This window comes from Anas acuta, chromosome 8, assembly GCF_963932015.1.
Source record: "Anas acuta chromosome 8, bAnaAcu1.1, whole genome shotgun sequence".
In the NCBI taxonomy this organism is placed as follows: domain Eukaryota; kingdom Metazoa; phylum Chordata; class Aves; order Anseriformes; family Anatidae; genus Anas; species Anas acuta.
This window is the reverse complement of record NC_088986.1, coordinates 8,587,752-8,607,965: the sequence shown is the minus strand read 5'-3', so window position 1 is coordinate 8,607,965 and position 20,214 is coordinate 8,587,752. Positions and strand designations below refer to the sequence as shown.

Below are 20,214 nucleotides of genomic sequence, written 5' to 3'. Positions count from 1 at the left end.
CTGAATTCATACTTTCCATTCCTGTGTCCATCTTGTTTCTGTTTTCCTCTCTACTCAAGCTGAGAGTAGAAACTAACCCCTGAATTTTGAGGGAATCTTTGGACCTTGAGACTAATTTCTCCAGGAAAAGCCTCTTTCCGCCTTGTGCAAAGAACACGAAGGACTTCGTTCTCCTTTGTTATGGAAAGATGGTTTCCAACATTTCACAAGATTCAGTTTTCAGTGAAAAATGGATTACTAACGGAAATGACAAACCGTTCGTGACTATATCTACCTTCCTTCTTGTCCTTTCAACATATATGTACATAATTGTAATTTGATTTTGATATGATATGATTTTGAATAATTGGATCTGAAGATAGAAGACCAATAAAATCACAAAGCCTCTATTCAGCCAGATCTAGAGCAATTACATCCAGTAAAACTACTTGGTTATATACTTTATTCCTCTAAGGGCTTCTGTTCTTGAAAGTACCACTTTCATGGAAGAGTTTCTATCAAACAGAAGAAAAGCTGCATACTTTGCCAAGTCAGGGAGATAGCAGATACAAAGTCTTGCTCATTTAACATTTGAAAGACTTATTGCCTGGTGAACAATCTTACCAGGACTCCCTTGTTTAAATTATCTACATTAATGGATGACCTGAAACTTAAAGAAGTCAGTCTGGGTTTCTCTTGCATAAAGCTTACTGTCTAATTCACTCTTCTTGACTTGTGTTTGAAGAGAATGGGGCTTGTTTTTTTGCTTTTCTCACAGTGTCTAGTGTGACTTTTCACGAAAAAGCTACGAATCACACCAAAAAATTGCATTCATGCAGTCTGAGCTGTCTGCATTACTTGTACAGAATGGAAAGAGTGGGAGGATAAACTGGGACAAGCAAATTGAGGAACTAACCAACTTTTTTTTAGGTTTAAATAGAAAACTTTCTTTGATAATTCTAATTGCACTCAATATGTTGTGTTGTTTCAGGTGGTGATGGGGGTATAGTTCTACTTTAGAACAGATTTGCCTACTTGTTTACATCAAAACAGAATTTAAAACATTTCTAGTCCTTAAAAATTCGCAGGTTAGATAATTTCTCTCTTGTAACTCTTCCACAAATGTCTCTGCATGTGAAGGCTTTGTATAAATCAACCTGATGTGATTGTGATGCGCTCTGTAGAGCTCCTGACAGCCACGAGGTGTCTCTATGAACTGTCCCAGAGAGGGTGTGAGTGTTGGTAAACAAACACAAGAAAACTGAAATCCAGTCTCTGGAGAAGCCTGTTTGTTTGACCGCAGTTATGCAAAAATGCTTTAATAAAGAAATCTCCTAATGCAGACATCTTGTACATCACGACAGCTCTGTCCAAATAACCGAGCGGTACTAACACCAGAGAAGATATATTTACAGAGTCAGAGAATGGTAAAACAAGAGACTACATCTGGAAGTAGTAAAGAAAAACCTTAAATATGCTAGGAAAAAGTTCCAACACTGGAAGTCACTTAGACAAAGGAATACGTTGCTAGTTGAGAATGCATGAGGCAACGCTAGCAAGAGGTGCTTCGGAGACAAATTCTGAATTTTATCATAACAACAGTATTTGGCTGTGTCACCGGAGGACTAAAACCTATGCTGATACACCGAACCTGAAATCTCATAATCTGCAACCTACAACTGCATTTGGGCAGCAGCAGAGCATACAGTAAAAGCTTTCTGCACAGAACAAGTGATTAGGAGCTAGAATACTGTCGAAATATAGGAAACAGAGCCTATGTCCGAGCAACGTCACTGTCCCAGCATTCACCATGTTCAAGGAATTACCCAATATGGACTTTTACTGGCTGAGTCCTTTAAACTTTGCTCTGCAACTACCAGTCGCATAAAACTATGCATAACTGAAATGGAATGGGGAACAGATACAGAAATTCCTTTAAAACCAAGCAGCAAAGACAAATAAGAATTGCAGGCAGAAGGCTAAACGTTTGACTCAAAAGCTGAACCACACGCACAGGTAGCTCATTTCCTTGGTGATGGAAAGAGAAGAATTCTGGGGAGCAAAGACGGAGATGAGGGACTGAAAGTCCAAACCATGACAACCTCTTCAACCTCTCCTAAAACAAAACCAGTAGCTGTCTGGCTGTGGTTGGGGGTAAAGGCAAGAGATCTGGGTCATCTGAGCTGCAAGAGACGCAACATCTGTATTTATACTTTTGTCTGTGTGGCTTCCATACATGTGATTTTTATTTCTGAAATGAACTTTTAGTTAAGACAACCTAGAAGAGACGTCCCTGATAAGATATTGAGGTGGAACTGCCACGTCCTGCCTCCCATTTTTGATCCAAAACTACTTCAAGAACAACGCCTGCTCACAGCATAGGACACTACTAAATGTTAGCAGAGCTAGAGAAATCCAACCTGCTGGAAATCCAATGAAAAATACACATGAAATTTCCTGTGGGCAAGAACAACTCATAAGATGTAAAGCACTGTAACTCTACCAATGTCAGCAGAGAACACAGCTGCAGAGGTGGAGTTGCCCTATGTCAAATGACCTGCTAGTGAGGTAGCCTGGGGTTGTGTTAGAGACCTCCCATGAAGGAAGCACCCGACGAACTTTCTCCTCTCTTAACATACTCATTCAAAGCTGCCTAGAGACTTGCACCTCTCTGTTGCTTTCCACAGTTCAGCAGGGAACAATAATTGTACCCGCAGATAAAAGTTAAGAATTCAGTCTTTTCTGTCTTGATTGTGTTTTTATGAACTAACAGCACAAAAATGTCCATTTGGGTCAATCATCAGACCGTTGATTTGCTGATGAGGCTCTTGGGTGTTTCTAGCTACACTTCAAGTTTGAAATTGAGACGTTTGAAGTAACATTTTTTTCCTCAAAATACAAATAATTACATGAGCACTGTTTCTGTTAAAAAAAAAAAAAAAAAAAAGAGAAAGAAAAGAAAAGAAAGAAATGATTTTCCAAAAATAAATAGCTCTGCTATCTTGCCCATCTCTCATGCACACAAAGGGCCGCATCAGGATTGTGTCTGAGGCTCCAGACGAGTCTTGCCTCCTGCTAAGGCATCCAGCGTGCTAGCACAGCCCTTGGTTAGCCTGGAGGAGTGCATGCAGATCCCATGGGTTCAGGTGGCCTAGCATGCTTCATAAATCGTGTGAGGCATATCCGACATGAGAAGAATGAGCGGGAGAATAAAAAGCGATGGGCTTATAGCTGCTTTGGCTGCTGCTCTTTCAGAGCTGTATATACCCATCAAGAAAAGACTTTGACTTATGCCACAACATTTTCAGACACTTCAAGCTGAATTTTCCTGGGCTCTGTGTACTGTTACTCATTACCCATTCTGCAGGCCTCGTCCAGCCGCTGCTCCAGCAGCTTTGCAGCTACTGCACGCTGGGCAGAGCAGCCACAGGAGGTGACAGCAGCCTGGAGTAACAGTCCCTGTTTTCCATTCCCTGTGCCTCACAGCATGGTCTGTTTCACCCCATTCCTAAATCTGGAGCAGTCACAGGAGCCCGTGGTGTGAGCTTGCAGCTCCCCCGTGCAGCAGATTTCATTCTCAATGTTCCTGTCTTCCCTGGACTGAGGGAGGGCAGTGCCCCATGGGGAGCTACCAGCACCGTGCAAGGCACAGGTAGCAGAGCCCAGGAGGGAACCACAGAGCTCAAGATACAAAAAAGGTGATGAAAGGTAAACTGAATCACTGCTGGCTAATTCTTGGTAGGCTGTGGCCTGAACTAAGTGCTAACCAGTGGCACCCCCTGCACCTGGACCAGCTGAGGTTACCCAAGCCAGCTTAAAGCACCTCCCTTGCTTCAGCCCTCTGTGCCTTACACTTGCACAACCCCTTCTTTTTCACAGACTCTTCGCAGAGTGCCATGATTCACACTACAGATGCACAAGGCAGAACCCTCTCCTTACAGACCAGGGGTCCCATGCAGGGACGCTGGCAAAGCTGGTGGATGAACCCGGCCAGCTCCGAGGCAGATGAGCTCTTGTGAAGAGGAGAACTAGAGAAACAAGACTCTTCCATTGATCCCAAATGCAGGAGGGAATTCAAAAGGCTTCAGACAAGAGGAAAGGCACGTTTGCTGAAATAAAAACAGTATTTTTACTGTTTTGATAAGCACGATGGATGATAAAAGGTCTTGGAAGGCATTTACTCTATTTCACACTGGAACGCCGCTAAAGCCGGCATGGCAAGAGACTATAACCCTGTAAACATATGTTGTGTATTAGGTTCTGATCTGGCAGCTTGCCTTAATTTTTTTTTTTTTTAAAGCTCCAAATACACTTCCATGTTTGTGTTCCAGCAAATGAGCGAAAGGCAGAATGCTTGAGCGACAGGGACCCTGGAGTGCACTGGACTATAAATCAGGAAAAAAAAAAAAAGCCTCCATTAGTGTTGGCACATCAGGCAGAGGATGACAAAAATATCAGAAAATTGTTTTTTCGGTCCTTTTCCCCCAGCTTTTCTTTTTTCTGGTGTGCACTTCCCAGCTGCTGAGGACTGTAAAAATCAGTTCTCCATTTCAACTACCGACAGGACAGAGGTGACAAGGGAACACCTCTGCAGACAATTTCGTTGCTCCCACCCACCCAGCAGTAAATCACGCCGCAGAGCATCCTCTCAATAGCACTTAGCCTGGGTCCCTGTAGGGGCGGAGGAAGAAATTCTTTCGAGAGGCGTTTTAAGACTCCTCAGGACCGAGAGTTCCGGTTCATATAAACAAATACTGTTACGAAAGGCCAAGCTGATATGGATTTATGCAAGGAATGCATAGGATGAATAAGCAATTTGGTAATTAATGGAGTTGACAGGCACTTTCTAATACTACACAAGTATGTGCAAACTGAATGGTTACATATACATACTGATCCAAAGGCAGGACTATTTTTAACCCATTTTGTACCTAATCATTCAGATGAAGGAAACATGCCTTTTTTTTTTTTTTCCTTGGGTACTAATCTTGACCTCCCAAAGCCTGATTATTGGGAAATAAATCCTTCCCACTTAGGACTCTTGCAGACAGCTAACCCGCAGATTTCTTGTACAGCATGATGTTTTTCTTAAAGATCATCTCAAGAATAAACTCCTGATTACTTTCTAGGCATTTACGACTTTTTTTATGTCCCACAGAATAAATGCAGCAGTTTTGCTCTTAACAAAGAACTGAGAGCTTAGTTGCATGGGTTTAGGGAATTTCTGAAGAAACTCCCCTGGCTAACACAGAATTTCTTTTTTCTACCAGCTTCCTAAGAAACCAAACCACCACTGCTACAGGGCCAGCTCTGGAAACTAAAGATGCTCAGCAAGGTCCTGAGCAAAGTACTGCGTGACCTGGCAGGAGGTGATGCTAATTCCTTGTGCATGGGAGATATTGTGACATTTTGAACTAGGCAAGGAGAAGGAATAGTGTTGTAACTGCTCCCACGCAGGAATGAGATATTCAATGTTTTCTCAGCCTGAACTTCGTCCCTCTTATGATCAGCAAAGAGGCACCTCGCACCTCAGCTCTCCAGCGTGAGGTAGATGAACCCTGAGGTGTTTCAGGCCCATTATTCTGTCCAGCCAATAGCCAAAAACAGACGTCAAGATGAATATATTAAATATATCCTCTACTAAATGCATTTTAGTGGGGCACAATGCTGTCTGTTGGCAACCCAGCAGCAGGGCAACCTGCTAAGACCAACCAAACATCAAACTACAGAGTGCTGTGTGCTGACTGCCCCCCAGCCCAACCCCAGCTGCAGCTGCCTTTGAAGAAAGGTGCAATGCCTTCTGCATGGATGTACATGCCGAATAAAGTCTTTTAAAGCATGTGAGAACGAAAGCTGTCATCAAAATGTACTGAACAATTACGGGTTGAAGGTTGAACTATCATTACTTCATGCCCTCCTATTCCCCTCCCCTTCAGGGTGGGAAGAAGGGGGGGGTTATTCATTTGTATTCAAGCACTTCATTAATGTTTATAAGAGAATCCAAACATGCAAGCAAAACAAGGACGAAACACTCGCGCCAGACGTGTGATGCGATAAATGTCACTGGAGCAAATATTTAGATCTGTTTACAGAGAGGCCTATTAAGTCCTTTTTGAAAAGCTGTGCAGTGTTGTGGCTTGGTCTCTGCCTAGCAGCTCCAGCGTAAACAAATGAAAGATGGCTAAGTCTCTCTCTCTCATTTTGTTATGACATCTGGAAACCTAAAGAGGTTGGGAGAAGCCAACTGGCTGCCCTACTGCGACGTCGAGCAACAAAGTCCGCTTGTTGAATGATGGCAGGACATGCACAGTGGAGCTGCTGAGTTCTCCAGCCTGTGCCAAAATCTGTGGATTTTCAACACAATAATCCCTCAACAAAAGTTGTTGCAACACAAAAGTCCTTGGTTCATTGCTAATGATGCAATTCTTCGCCGTCTGCCATTTTTAAAGAACATTTGGGTTTGAGAAAATCAGTTTCAGTAGGAACTAAAATGAGGTGCAAAGATGGGTGGAGATGGTCTGTTTGCCAAGGGATGTAGATGTGTCCCTCCAACTCCTGCCAGAACTACAGGGCTCCAGAGATGGCAACCAGCCTGGACTTCTGTAAGTGGCCCTTCACATCACTGCTTCACTGACTGCAGTCCTGCCACGTACAAGTAACCTTTTTCTAAGAGACATAAATAAGTTGAAAAGAGAAGTTGATAGATGGATAACTCACAATCTTAGCCCAAGGCATAATAATGGGATGTTTCTGCTTCTGAGGTCATACTTCAGTTTCCAACTCATTACGTAAAGTCTATAGATATAGAATTGTAAGATATAGATATAAATATAGATACAGATATAAATATTAAAATGATCAGGGTTCCCCGATCATGCTGAAATTAGTTTTAAGTCTGAAATTAGTCTTAAGCAGATTGCCAGCTTGCTTGCTTTCTGTTCTGAAGGACCAGAGCTCAGACCATACAGACAAAGGACTTGGTACAGTGATCTCTACCATTGCTGGCTGAACAAGGCAAGAGATACATGAACCAAAACACTTTCAGTTTAAAACTGTCCTTCTGACAGCTTACTTGGTTTAGGTCACTTTTTCATTGCATCAACAATTCAGCATGAAACCACAGGTAACTTCACTCAGCCTGCTTTTTAAGCTTAACTGTATCACAAATAAATTAGACAAATATTGACTAACCATTTTTTTCTTCCTCATTATCTTCATGAATTATTTAGCTACACAAAACTCCTTTCTATATAAACCAGTAGGAGGCACGTTGCCTAGTTTTGAGGAGCAGCACAGGGATATGGTTTTGAGCTCCAGAGCTCCAAGGACCACATACTTGTCTTATTTATTTTAACAGGAACCACACCGAGCTTTGCTCCAGAGAATGGAAGAATGGCTGCCAAGCCTTCTGGGGAGTGTTGCACTGGTATTTTCAAAGCTATATTCTCAGGTGCAAGAGATCACTGCAAAGCACATCCTTTCCTTCCTTGACTGGTAGTGATGATGGATTACAGAACCTGATAGTTGTTAAGCCTATTTTTCCCTTAAAAATTGTAGGAAGGCTCTGACACTTTGGTGTGTTGGAAGAAGGGGAAAATGCACATGGCCATCCAATCTAAACAGTAAATAAATACTTGTTGTCTCTACTGTGTAATAGGGATCAATCTTTTCAGACTTAAACTTCCAAGAGAATTTTTTTCTGGCTGACTTTTCCTTTTTAATTAGGCTCCCTGACTAATTCTTGCAGAAATGTGTGACAGTTTAGTGGCTTGGTGTCAGACCACAGGCCCTTCCACAATGCCCTGCTCAACTATACTCCCTGTCTGGAGCGTGTGTTACTGCTCTTAATATTTTAGACTCGTTGCAAGTGCCAGGCCTTGAAACCTTGTCAGTAGCATGCCGAACATCCCCAGGAAAGAGAGAGGAATCCCTTCCTCTATTTTTGTTTAGCTACCTCCTGCTCCTCCGCTTTAGAGCTAACTCTTGGGGTTATTTATATTGCATGACCTTGAGATAAATGGCATCTGGCAGGCTGCCGGATGACTTTGTGTTTCAAATCAAACGTTCTCAGTTTCTCTCCCTAACAATGGGAATAATTCCTGAATGCCGTTTTTAGGGTATTTCTTCCCATCTCATTGCCTGCCATGGAGTTCTTTGGTAACTACGTCAGGGTTGGTGAACTTTAGCTTGACTTTCTTGTTCGATACGACTACCAAGTGGTGTGTGTGGTTTATTCTGTGGTTTGGTGTGTGTGTGTGTTTTCTCTTTGTCCCAGAGTGTCTGCGCTGCTGGTATTAGAGCTACAATTGTTCTATAAAAAGCAAAGATCCCTTGAATGATCTGCCAGAGGCTTTATCTCTGAACAATCTTTGTCTGTACTTGCTTTGCCGTTAACCAGTTTTGACTCCCCGTAATGGCTGGAGTTGCTTTGCTTTAACTGATATATATCAAAGAGAACTGCTAAAATTAACTGCTCATGAACTGTGTCCAGGATGTTAGATTAACTCATCTAGAATCCTTCAGAGAACAAACTGATTTATGATGTGTTATGACATTGTTACTTGATGTGTTGCACAACAACTCAATTTTAAAAAATGAAGAGCGCTCCATTAATAAGAGATAAATCTTTCCAGTGTAATTCAAATGAATCTGCAACAGCTTTAGAGAGAGCACGATAAGGGATCTTGTGTGGGTTTGGGTGATTGTGTTTTGCATTCCTATGAATATCTTCCACTGGGATCTCTTTGTCAGTAATGACAAAATCCATCCAAAATATGCCAAAATATGACACCTTTTGGGAGATTATAGCTGTTTGCACTTCCCAAAACACAAAAGGATACACAAGTGATTCTCAACAACTCATACTTCAGGAGGCTTGAGAATGTACATCAAGCACTGCAGTGAACACCCATGCTTCCTTTCAACTTCAGAGCCATAATTTGCTGAAGAGCTTATATACTAAGTCACTTACAAACTTGTCCAGCCCTAGTAACACACAGAAAATAATCAGAGTGGCAGGAGTGCATCAGAAAAAAAATAAAAAATAACAAAAATAACAAAAATAAATAAAATCTACCACCAACAACCGTTTTGCACTAAACCATAGGGTATTTTTTAAAGCAAGCACTATTCCATTGCTGGAATATGAACCAGTGTAAAAGCTAACTTTAAATTATTAAATTTCTGTTTCAGATGCATATATGTTGAAGGCTCGGGTCTCTCTGGATACCCAGCTTCAACAAAAACGCCTTTGAAAGTGAGCTGAATTATATACTGTACAGTATGTCTCATTTCACAGCCAAGCCACTTGAGTTAATAAAGAAAATCCTCCCTGGCCTCACACAATTAGCTGGGTAAAAAGCTAGTCAGCACAAGTCTGCATACAGCCACAAGCCAATCCATAAAGTCGAACACTGCTTCATGCCTGCGAATACCTGCTGCTGTGACCCTCTGAACTTCACCTCGCCACCACAAGAACAGGATTATTTCAGGTTGGTATAACCTGGTTTCACGGCCTGACTTTCAGAGCCTCGAGGAAAGAAAATATCTTCCTGTTGTTCTGGAAACTGAAAGGAGAAACGACAAAGGCACTGAACTGCAGTTTGCTTGCAGCTGTCAACCAATAGAGCATCCCAGTGTCTGAAGGCCTGGCTGTATTAAAACTGGTTTGGCCATAACTTGGTACTAGAAACTCAGTTTTGCTCAATTCTATGTGTTAATGAGTTATTTCCTTCAGCAAGCAAATAATGAGATTTTTTGAGGATGTTCATTCTGGCTTTTTCCTGTACTAATCAGGAAAGAAAGTCATTATGAGAAAGAGAGAAAGGCTTTTTGTACAGCCAACTCTCATAAAAATAATCATTTTGAGACCCTTTGGCATACATGCCCCCTCTTCTTCCTGTGATGTCCCAAAAATAAAACAGTACCTGAGCTTGAAAGCAAACCACCAAAGTTAGCATCCAGTTGGATCCCAGAGGTCTTTTCTATATTAGAACCAGCTCTGCATGTGCTGTAAGGCTTAACACTTTTGCAATTAACAGCACTGTGATGATTTTACCAGTGCTATAGAGCCAATGGGACACACTGGGATGTATCTCATCATACTTCACTGCTGGAATAGCATTAATCTCGATGATTATTTCTAAAACCGTAAATCAATCACATGCCAGAAATACAAAGACCTTCAAAAAGTTGGGCATGTTTCTCAAATCACCCTTTTGCCCTCTCCCCCTCTGCTGACTCTGCAAACTCCTGTAGTGGGAGCATTCTGTCTCACATTTAAATAAATATTCCCCATCACTATTATGCTGTCACCTGTAATAGGAAAAGCCTGCAAGAAATCAAAGGAAAGCAAAATTTGTGTGGTGGCAGAAAGTGTACAGAGAATAATCAGTCTTCATTGTGATTGTTAACAAAAGTGAGGGAGCCTAATGGAGACCTTGGATTTAATAAAGTCTCTAAAATATTGAGGGGGTACTTTCAAGACATAGAAGCTCCTACTTTAAAGAAATATTTTCCCTGTGTTCCTCATAAGTTGACTTTTATTAAAATGGAAAGAGGTTTGAAAATAACTTGAAGGTTTCTGTTTCCTTTTTCTCATTGCTTGGCTCAGGAGGTGAGCCTGATGAATTTTGCTCTGCTCCACACAGGCAGCTCCTTCTCCATTTTCTCTATTGGGGATATTCATGTCTCCCAGTGGGTACCCCAATACAAGAATTAGGGTAAAAAAAAGCAAGTTTGATGAAGCTGGGGAAAACATAAAGCATTTAGTGTTACTCCCTTAATTGTGTTGTTAAGCTAGCATTTTGGCATTGCTAGCTTTTCTGAGCTGTGCTTAGCAGCCTGAATCAGCATCTCAGTGGACTCGGTGATTCTGCAGGGATAACCAAGCATGAAGAACCTCTGGACTGGAACATATTTGAAAGGCTCCATAACTTCCATGTTAACAGAGCCTAGGAAAAGAAGAAATCAGGATGCTTTATTTTTGTACAATCTTTTCCTCTGTTTGCTAACAGGAATTTCTGGGAATGGTTCACTGTTAGCTCTGGCTTCAAGGGACACCCTGGAATGAGTGCAACATATAGGATCTGGTCCATACCCAGTGGTCTTCCACATCTAACTGCTATTCACAGGTGTGGGCTGCAATCCTGATTCTGAAAAAGTCAATAATAAAACTCCCTTTTGACATCTGCAGGACTCTTCAACCCTCACTGTTGCTGCAGTGCCCGGAGAGAGGTGATCAGCAGTGACTCACTGATAATAAATATAATTACAGTATTTGAGGGATGATGATTTCTTCAGGCAAAACTGGCTATGGAAATCTATGTTTGATGAGAAATGGGGTGTCTAGGCCTATGTCAAATGACCCTCAGAGTGGAAAATCTCGGGTCTTTGATCTTATTCAAACTAAAAATACTTTTGCTAATGAGCCTCCTCAAGTCACACAACATCCATCCCAAAATGCTGAACACATGGTTTTAATTTACAGTTTTTAGCAACTTTCATTTATATTGTGCTACAAGTCCTGAAATGACTTGCAGAAGAAGCTCTAAAAACTGGAAAGTCAAATGGCAAGCACTGCTGTTGGAATAACTGGTGATAAAAGTAGCAGTCATCTGTACTAACTCCTGCTGGAGTTTCTGATACAGGTATTAACCGTGTCACTTCTAATTGTGCATTTAAATGACAACTAGATCCAATAAACAACAGTAACAGAAGACAGATACACTGTGCTCTTAAACAGTAGAGAAAGCAAATCCGCGGAGATGAGCGAGATGCCATAATTACTAGTTGCGGTGGGTACAACCAGCCATGCGTTTGAGTTGCACGTCTGTTCCCAGTCTGCAGAGAGTACAGCCTTGTTCCACCCCCAGTCCAAGAACTGGGATGTTACATTCAAACAGTGATATCCGCAATTTTAAGCTCTGTATGCACCAGTTTAATTTCTGGTATCTCAAGCAAGCTGGAACCCATAATGCTTTATGGGTTAGAGAAAGAATGTTAGGTCCACAAATTGTTGCAATATTCAGAAAAATGTCTTAAGAGGCTTCCACACATAAATAATTCGAGAGGTTCAGGAAGATATTGAAGCTTTGTGGCCACCCTGCAGTGCTTTCTGTGGATTTTAAATCTAGAAGCATCTGGGATCTGAATTGTTTATAGGTTTGAAACAGGAACCTGGGAAAGCATGTGGGCACGAGGCAGACAAGTTTCCCTGCAAAATAAGGCTCTTCTAATGTTAGCTCCTGGAAGTTAAAAAATGAAGTTCCCGAACACCAGTCCTTGATGAAAAACTCAGGTTTGGTACTATCCTAAATGGTATGTGCCCTGGGGACAATACCTTAAAATCCCTTATCCAAGCATGCAGGGAACTCCTTAATCAGGACCAAAAGATGAAAGAAATAACAAGAAATTTCATGTGGCTCAAGCAGCAACTCTCTGATTCCTTCTGCTTTTTACCTGTCTCATCAACTCCTAACGACAGTGAAGAGATTAATGGTTTTGGAGCGTAAGGCCTAGCACAGGGGAAACCTGTTATTTTACAGTATGTCCCTCTGAAGTTCCCAAATATGCTTTGCCAGGAGCCCTGCCGCTGATCTCTGTCTCCACAGGAGTGCAAGGTGAATGAGTGCCCTTGCTTAAGATCATTTCTGGCCTTTTCAATACAGGAACCTCTGACAAGCCTGAATGATGTGGGCTGGCTTTATAACGTGGATTGCTACTCACCAGGGAGCTGAGGGGAGGCTGTTAAAGACTTTCTGAGGACTGTAGGTTGCACTATACTTCAAGTTGAGGTTTTTAAGGTCAATGGTTCGTTCTGTTTATAAGTAAAGCACTCTGGGCCCAGGGCAGGATCCTGACTGCTCTTGCAAGAGCATCAGAAACAGAAAACAAACAACAAACGGACAGAAAATCATCATAGCAATATAATTTACTGAAAAGGGGTGTATTTTGCACTCACTGGGGGAGCAGTTTGAAGGTGACAAACTATCCAGGGAAGATCCCACAGGAGTACGAAAGCAGCATTAGTGCCTGAGGACAGGGATGGATTCAGGCCATCAGTACTCTTCTGATCGCTTCTCTGAGCATAACCTGGGGAGTAGATCTCCCCCAGGGAGCAAAGCATGTGCCCCGGTGTCCCCTGTGCTCCTCAGGGCTCCCCACTGCTGCAGAGAGGCAGAACATGCTCTGATCCCAACTCATCTCTCACCGCACACACAGGAAAAAAATGCCCAAATCCTGCTAATTTGCTCGTATACATTGGTAACGTTCAGCTGCCTCAAACACGCCTTGTTCACCGTGGCTTTCTGGGGTTTATTCCTTTCAAAGCCCACCTTACAAAGATACACTTCCTGCCTAAAATCTCTTACTAGCAGCACCCATAATTCTGCAAACAAATCAACCAGCAAAGATCTCTTCGAGCCTGCTTGTGGAAGGCTGGCAGAACTGAATCTTCCCAAGGGAGGTGTGAAGGATCAGGGGAGAGGAAGGGCTCATACATCACCTGCTCCGTATGCACCTCTTGTAGCTATATACCCAACAATTACAGGAGATGAACTGCCAGATCAAGTCGTCATTAGCTGACTGGCTCTTTTCTTGATAGGCCTCAAACTCCAGGGTGAGCCTTTCAAGGGTACTATGGTGAAGAAGTGCACAGCAACTGGCTGTAAAGAGCAGCACGTACAGCCCCTTACACCTACAAAATGCCAGCTGCTGATCCTTTCAGGTGTTTCTGCAACTACCCTTGTTTTAATACCTGCACAGTTTCACCCTCAGCAGTTCCCCGGCACAGACGTAAAACAGCACCGTTAGTACTCAGAGGAAAGATCTCTGTTTCTGCTGGATGAACTTCTACCCCAAGTTTGATTTTAGTGGGGAATTTTTGTATTTGATTTTTACTCTGGGGTTGGGGATGGAGATGAAGGGTGTGATAATTAAATTAGAGCCAGCAAGCCGAAAATTATGTGCACGCATGCATAATCAAGCCTTTTAACAACATTTCTTCCAACAATAATCAGCAACCTAAACAGATGATAGAAAACTATTTTTGATTCTCTTGCCCTTTTGATAAAGACTGAAATTTTTTGAAAGCAAAAAGGCACAGTTTTTATTAGGCATATACCACATTTCCTAACAAATAAAATAAAACAAAATAAAACAATAATATTCTCTCAAGTAAATTACACAGGCTGTCAAAAGTCAGATAGCTCTGAAACTGAGCCCTTTAATCTGGTTCTGCAAACTTGGAGCCTGGATCTTTCATTCATGCAAACAGGCAAATTCGCCATGAAGTGAGTTATGCCAGTTCCTGTCAGCTCCCGGAACCTCAGCTTTGGGATTACAGAAATGTTTAATTTTTTTTGAGGGGACAGGGGAGATGGAATAGCAAGTCCACAGCCATGGGCCTGTCTATATATTAATGTCATGCTGTTTTGCCATTGAAGGTCTAGCTTCAAGACTGCAGATCTGTCAGTGACCAAACTTGATGGACCACCCATTGGCCTTTTATTAAACAGCACTTGTTCCTCCTCTAATCCTATCACCAGAGTAATCAAAGCTGCCATGTCCCAGGGTTTGATGGAACAGCAGGACCTGGGAAATGAAGACTGATTTTGTTAACAAAGTAATTTCTGCCCCTTGAATGCTGTCTCATTGGTAGAAAGTAGGGAGACAAGGTTTATTTGTGCAGAGAATGAGGCGGCAAAGAAATGAAAGGGGAAGAATGGTGAAGTGTGAAGTTTAATCTGGCACAGTCTAAGGTTTCTTTCTTTGAGGCAGTCTCTGATCCAATCAACACCGGTTTGATATTTAACATCTCCCCCTGCAGTTTGAAATGATACCAGCCAGAGAACACTCAGTCACAGCTTAGAAAACCCCGACCAGAGGAAGAGAAAAGGGGCTGCTCATGGCTCCCCTTTGGCCTAACAACTTCCCTGACAGATTGGTCAGGATAAAGTCAGATCCCTACACCAAATTCCCCTTACAAAGCTTGGGATTAAGGGCATCTGGCACGGCTGCATGCAGATTCTCCCTGCAGTGAGAAGTGTGATGGGGACGGGAGGAAGGTTTTATTTTCAGCTTTGGGGAAGGGACACGTACACCTTTACATTCTCAGTTCAGGAACCCTGCTGAGAGGTAGGCCTGAGCTGTGAAACAAGAGCTATACCCAGCTCCCCAGGGCCAAGCAGTTTGTGTGGAGCTGCTGCTGGCCTCACTGGCTCATGGTGGGGACGAGCTGTGGCCCGAGGACAGGCACGGCCAGGGTGATGAGCAGGAGCTCCCCACAGCACTCACAGCCCAGTGCCTGCCCTCTGCAACGGGACGGGGCTGTCAGAGGACACTGAGCAGCTGCAGCAGTTACCTTCAGCATCCCCCTGGCCCAAACAGTATATTTCAGTTTGCGGAGAGGGTCCTAGAGAGGAGGTGAAAGCCCTCTCCTACCTAGGCCTTGTAGGATGCATGGGCCAGCCCGCGTGGCCAGGATCCCAAACAGACAAGGCCCAGAACTCCCTCCGTCCTCTATCAGCTCTTCTCCGTCCTGGGACATTTGATGTAGCACTTTTCTGGTCACTCTGTAAATAAACGTCTGTCTTGTCAGATAGAAAAGTTGTCTGCTGCTTCTTCTCTGTGCGTTTTTCAGCTTTTTCTGTCTTGCCTTCAGTGATACCCTGAATCTATTTAAACCAAGGACCTGTGAAACTTCAACCTGGCCTAAATCTGATCTGAATTCCCTTGTTGTCAGGCTCCCATCCCAGCCCTTAGCTATGCCTTAGAAGCCCTGCCACCAGCTATTTAAGACCTAGGGCCCACACACGGATTTTGTGTCCCCAGCGGCTGCCAGAGCCACAGGAGAAGCAAGGATGCTCCGAGAGCTGTGCAGCCAGGCGGTGGGAAGGCAGGGCAAAGGAGTGGAGCTGGGAAAGCTGCACAAAACACTGACCAGAAATTCCAGGGCAAACAGGGTCTCAAACTACAAAGTTTTTGAGCTTACAATAAAAAAAAAAAAATGCACCACACAACAAAACAATGTGCTGTGCTCTTACCTGCAAGAGCTAGCTCTCCAGGAAGCAGCCAATTATATGAGCCACCTTAATCTTTTCATCCGGCTAAGACAATCAACATTTCAAAGTGACGCACAGAACGTTTCAAAGATCGTTCTTGGTCAAAAATGCAAGTGTATCCGCTTTCTTTCAGAGCAGATCAAAACCAAGTACCACACCGGGACCACTCCTAGATTTCCTCCTCCTCACGGTATCAGATTAACAGATTTGGTGCATGTAGTCAGATTAAATATTTGCAGTAGCACAAAGCTGCCTTTGAGGGGAAGTAAAAAAAGCCTTTTTCTTTTTTAATTTGCTGAGGGCAAAAATACTGGACTTTGGGGACAGAGGGAACAAAAGCATTGACATGATTCAGCGAGGCGCAGTTTGAAAACCTGAACTCCAAATGCTGGAATTACATGCAGTATTCCTGTAACAGTAATGCTGAAAACAGGTAAAAACTGCTGATGCCCTTAGCAGATTCGGGACTGTAATTTATCACAGATGTTCTCATCAAACTGTGCAAACACCCCACAAGACAAAAGCTGCTCAATTTCTGATTTCCATTTTAGTGTGGTTTAATTATGTGTTGCTTAAGGAAGGCTCTAAGACCTGGAATTAGGAGGTGAAACCTAGCTATAGTAATCCACTCCACTAAATTAGCACAGAAATACACCAAGCAGTAGGACTGCCAGACGGTGTGATAACATTACAAATTACTATTGTTAAACAACTAGCCAGGTGTCAGGATGCATGAAATCTAGAGGAAGCAAGAAAATAAATATCTGGTTTGTTTTATTTAATTTTGTCTCATGTTGTTCTGGTGGCCTCGTTCCCAGAAAAAGCTTCAATCTAGGAAAAATCCTCATGTACACTGATGTGTATAAGTAGTAATATCAGTTCTCTGCAATAATTAAAATGTATTTTTTAATCAACTCAAACTTCCTGTAGGAATGATTGTCCTTTACTTGCCTATGGCGGTAACACTGTTCTTTTTTTAGTTTACTTTTGTAGCAAAATGAAGGGGAAATTTTTGCTACTATTTAGAGGGTAGTGACTGAGCTAAAACCAGACTTAGGGTAAGCACAGCAGTGAGTTTTGTGCTCTGTCCCTTTTCCTGTCTCTCTCACTCCTTCTCTCTCTCTCTAAAAAGAAAAAGAATGCAATATGATTCATATTTAAAAGGCTTCCAAGAGGTACGTCTTTAACCAAGTGCTTGCACATGCTCGATTCTAACTTCCATGTTTGACCTAATACAACCAAATGCTACTAGAGCTCTGCAATGATTAATTATTTTTACCTCACCTTAAAGAAGCGGTTCAATAGCAAGGACAGGCACTTAAGCACTTTGAAAAGAAGAAGGAAAAGCAAATTCCATGTTTTTCATGTATCTTAGCTAATGAAAATGTCCAGGGGGCTTTTAATTTTTATTATTTCTGTTGAAAAACAACCCTTCCCCCCAAAAAAAAAGTGTATATGACCAATCTTCTCCTGTGAAGTCTGAATGCAGAGTTAGTCTTCTAGCGGAAGACATCAGATGAACCAACTCTTAGAGAAAGCTAGACTTTTTGCTCTTAAGACAGCTCCCACTACACTTCAGGGAAGAAAGGGCTGAACACACTCCAAGGACATTTTAATCACACCAAAGATCAGTGCTTTAATCCTTACTCACACATCACCAAGAATTTTTTTGCTAAAACTAGGACAGTAAGGTACAGCTGGAAATAACTGATCTAAAATTAATGCTGAAAAGAAGGTTAAAAATGAAATATCGTAGCAGTAACTGACACCGTCTTAAATTTCCCCTGGATTATTTGTTTTCTTCCACACACATTCATTTCCTGAATTTCTAGTAAATCTGATTTCACATAAACAGTTTCACAAAGCAAAGTCAATAGCTGTGACTGTGTTCCTGATTAATCCACTGAAATGAAATAGACCTCATGGCTTAGTATTTGGTTGTTTAAAGCTAAATCCACTGAAAGAATTCTGGAGTTCAGTTACACCAATAACTTTTTTTTCTTAATCTACATCCTTTTCTTTTTTCTGAACTTTACCTGTTCTAAAATGAAAACAAAATCCATGCAGATTACACACTTAATTTCCCCCAGACCAATGAGGGCAACTCGAGCCAGTTTGTTTTGACCCAGAGTAACTACTAAAAGACGACCAACAGTTTGCACATACTTAAATCTATTTGAACAATGTTGAATTTCTTTTTTCATTGTTCATGCTTTATCCCCTTCGTGACAAGTACCACAGAGCTGCTTTATTTAAAAACAAACAAACAAAAAAGCACTTTTTACCCAGCTCCAGAAACTGACCAGAGGCGTTTAAGTTTCCTTCACAAGTGACAAGCCAGCAGACACACACATTCACACCCTGGACATTTGCCTCTCAAATAAATAATACACATGATAAACTCATAGTGCTCACTGTGCACATCACAGTTGTTTTTCTTCACACAGCATGGACCAGTGTGATGGAATAGACAGACCGGTGCAAAGGCCGCTGAAGCCTTCGAGCATCCCTCCCCACCGCAACAGGCTTCAATTTCGCTACGGTAAACTGACTAAAATTTGAGGAGAATGGCTCCCAGCTCCTGGGATAAGCCACGAGGCCCAGCAGCCTCCTTACCTGGGAGAAGTTGAGCCCGTTCAGCGGGTGACACTGCTCCTCCACCCTCTCCACCGCACCCGTCGTCTTCTTCATCCTCTCGGCCTCCTGGGCGAGGTAGAGATCGAGCACCGGCACCCCTCTGGAGCGGATGTCGGTCTCCGTCAAGGAGTTCACCATGAGCATCACCCAGACGGGCCTCTTGCGCTCCCAGTTGCCGGCGATGGCGTTGAAGAGGTAGTCGGCGTAGAGCCCTTTGCCCCGCTGGTCCGGGGTCATCCAGTGGGGCAGCATCAGCTTGATGTAGTCCAGGTGGCGCTTGAGGCGGCGGTAGAGCTCGCGGGGCAGCACGTCCTGCAGGTTCTCCCCGTGGGGCAGCATCTGGCAGCTGGCCAGCCCCGAGATGGTGTAGGGGTCGGTGAGGTCCAGCTCGAAGTAGACGCTGGAGCTGGCCTGGAAGGCGGCCTTGGAGTTGTCGGGGATGAAGTCCCACACCCGCGTGTAGGGCACGTGGATGGTGCCGAAGAGATAGGCGGGGGGGTCGCGGCGGATGGTCCAGAGGAAGGAGTTGAGCTCTCCTTGCTGGCAGGAGGAAAGCAGGGGACGGACGGTCAGTGCCGGTGGCAGCCACCCACGGGCAAACCACCCATGGGTGGCCCGTGGGGACAGAGCAGTGTAGGGGGGGGCACCCTCCAACACACCCCACAGCACAGCTCCCAGCAAGCAGACACCCACGGCGAGCACACAACCACGGCGCAGCCCCACGCGGGGACCCCCACGGGGACCCTCGGGTGCCGCAGGCAGCGGCGTGGCGACAACCGGGGTGTCCCCCCCTTCTCCCCTCTCCCTCCCCCTGGCCGCTGCCGCGCTCCCGTGCCGGGGGTCCCGCGGGGGCAGCGCCACACCTGCGGGGCCACGCGTGTCCCCCCCGGCCCCGCTCGCCCCCCGCTCCGCGCCCCCCTCGCCCTCCCGGCGCCGGCTCCCCCCGTGCATCCCCCAGCCCGGCCCGGCCCGGCCCGGCCCGGCTCGGCTCGGCTCGGCTCGGCTCGGCTCGGCTCACCGAGCGGGGCAGGTCGCACTGCCCCGTGTCCATCTGCTCCCGCCGGGCCGCGGCGTCGGGCAGGAACCCCCCGAAGACGAAGCAGATCAGCGTCAGGTTGAGTTGCATCCCGCTTCCTCTCGCTCTCCTCCTCTCTCTCTCCTTTCCCAGATGAGCCTTTTTGGATTTCTAGGATCTTTTTTTTTTTTTTTTCCCTCCCCCTCCTCCTGCTCTTCCCCCTTTTTTTTTTTTTTGGCTTTTTTTTTTTTTTTTTTTTTTTTTATTCAAACAAACTTTGCCAGTCCCATCTGCATCTGACAAGTGCAGGGGGAAGGACTGGCCGCCCCCTCCCTCCCATGCTCTCCCCCCTCCCGCCCTCTCCCACCCCCACCCGCGCTGGCTGCGGGCTTGTCAGAGCCGCTGGATGCTCGGGGCAGGACGCTTCTCATCGCCAGCCTCCGCCATGCTTTGATTTTTGCAGACCGGAGAAGCTCCCTTCCCTCCCCGCCGGTTCGGGAGGAGGTTTGGAAGGGAGCGTGG

General features: G+C 44.2%; 1 protein-coding gene across 3 annotated transcripts in view; it reads right to left on the bottom strand.

Annotated features, from left to right (window-relative positions):
* The window catches only part of TRABD2B (TraB domain containing 2B), a 279,252-nt gene extending 259,242 nt beyond the window's left edge, over window positions 1-20,010 (bottom strand). Inside the window, exons 1-2 of one of the 3 annotated variants that reach the window (XM_068690371.1) lie at window positions 19,696-20,010; window positions 18,657-19,217 (exon numbers count right to left, since the gene is read on the bottom strand). In XM_068690371.1, the coding sequence (XP_068546472.1) occupies window positions 18,657-19,217; window positions 19,696-19,803 (669 nt within the window). In that variant the 5' untranslated portion in view covers window positions 19,804-20,010. The remainder of the gene's footprint in view (window positions 1-18,656; window positions 19,218-19,695) is intronic. The other 2 variants (XM_068690372.1, XM_068690370.1) reach the window with 2 other exon arrangements.
* Window positions 20,011-20,214: the final 204 nt, after the last annotated feature.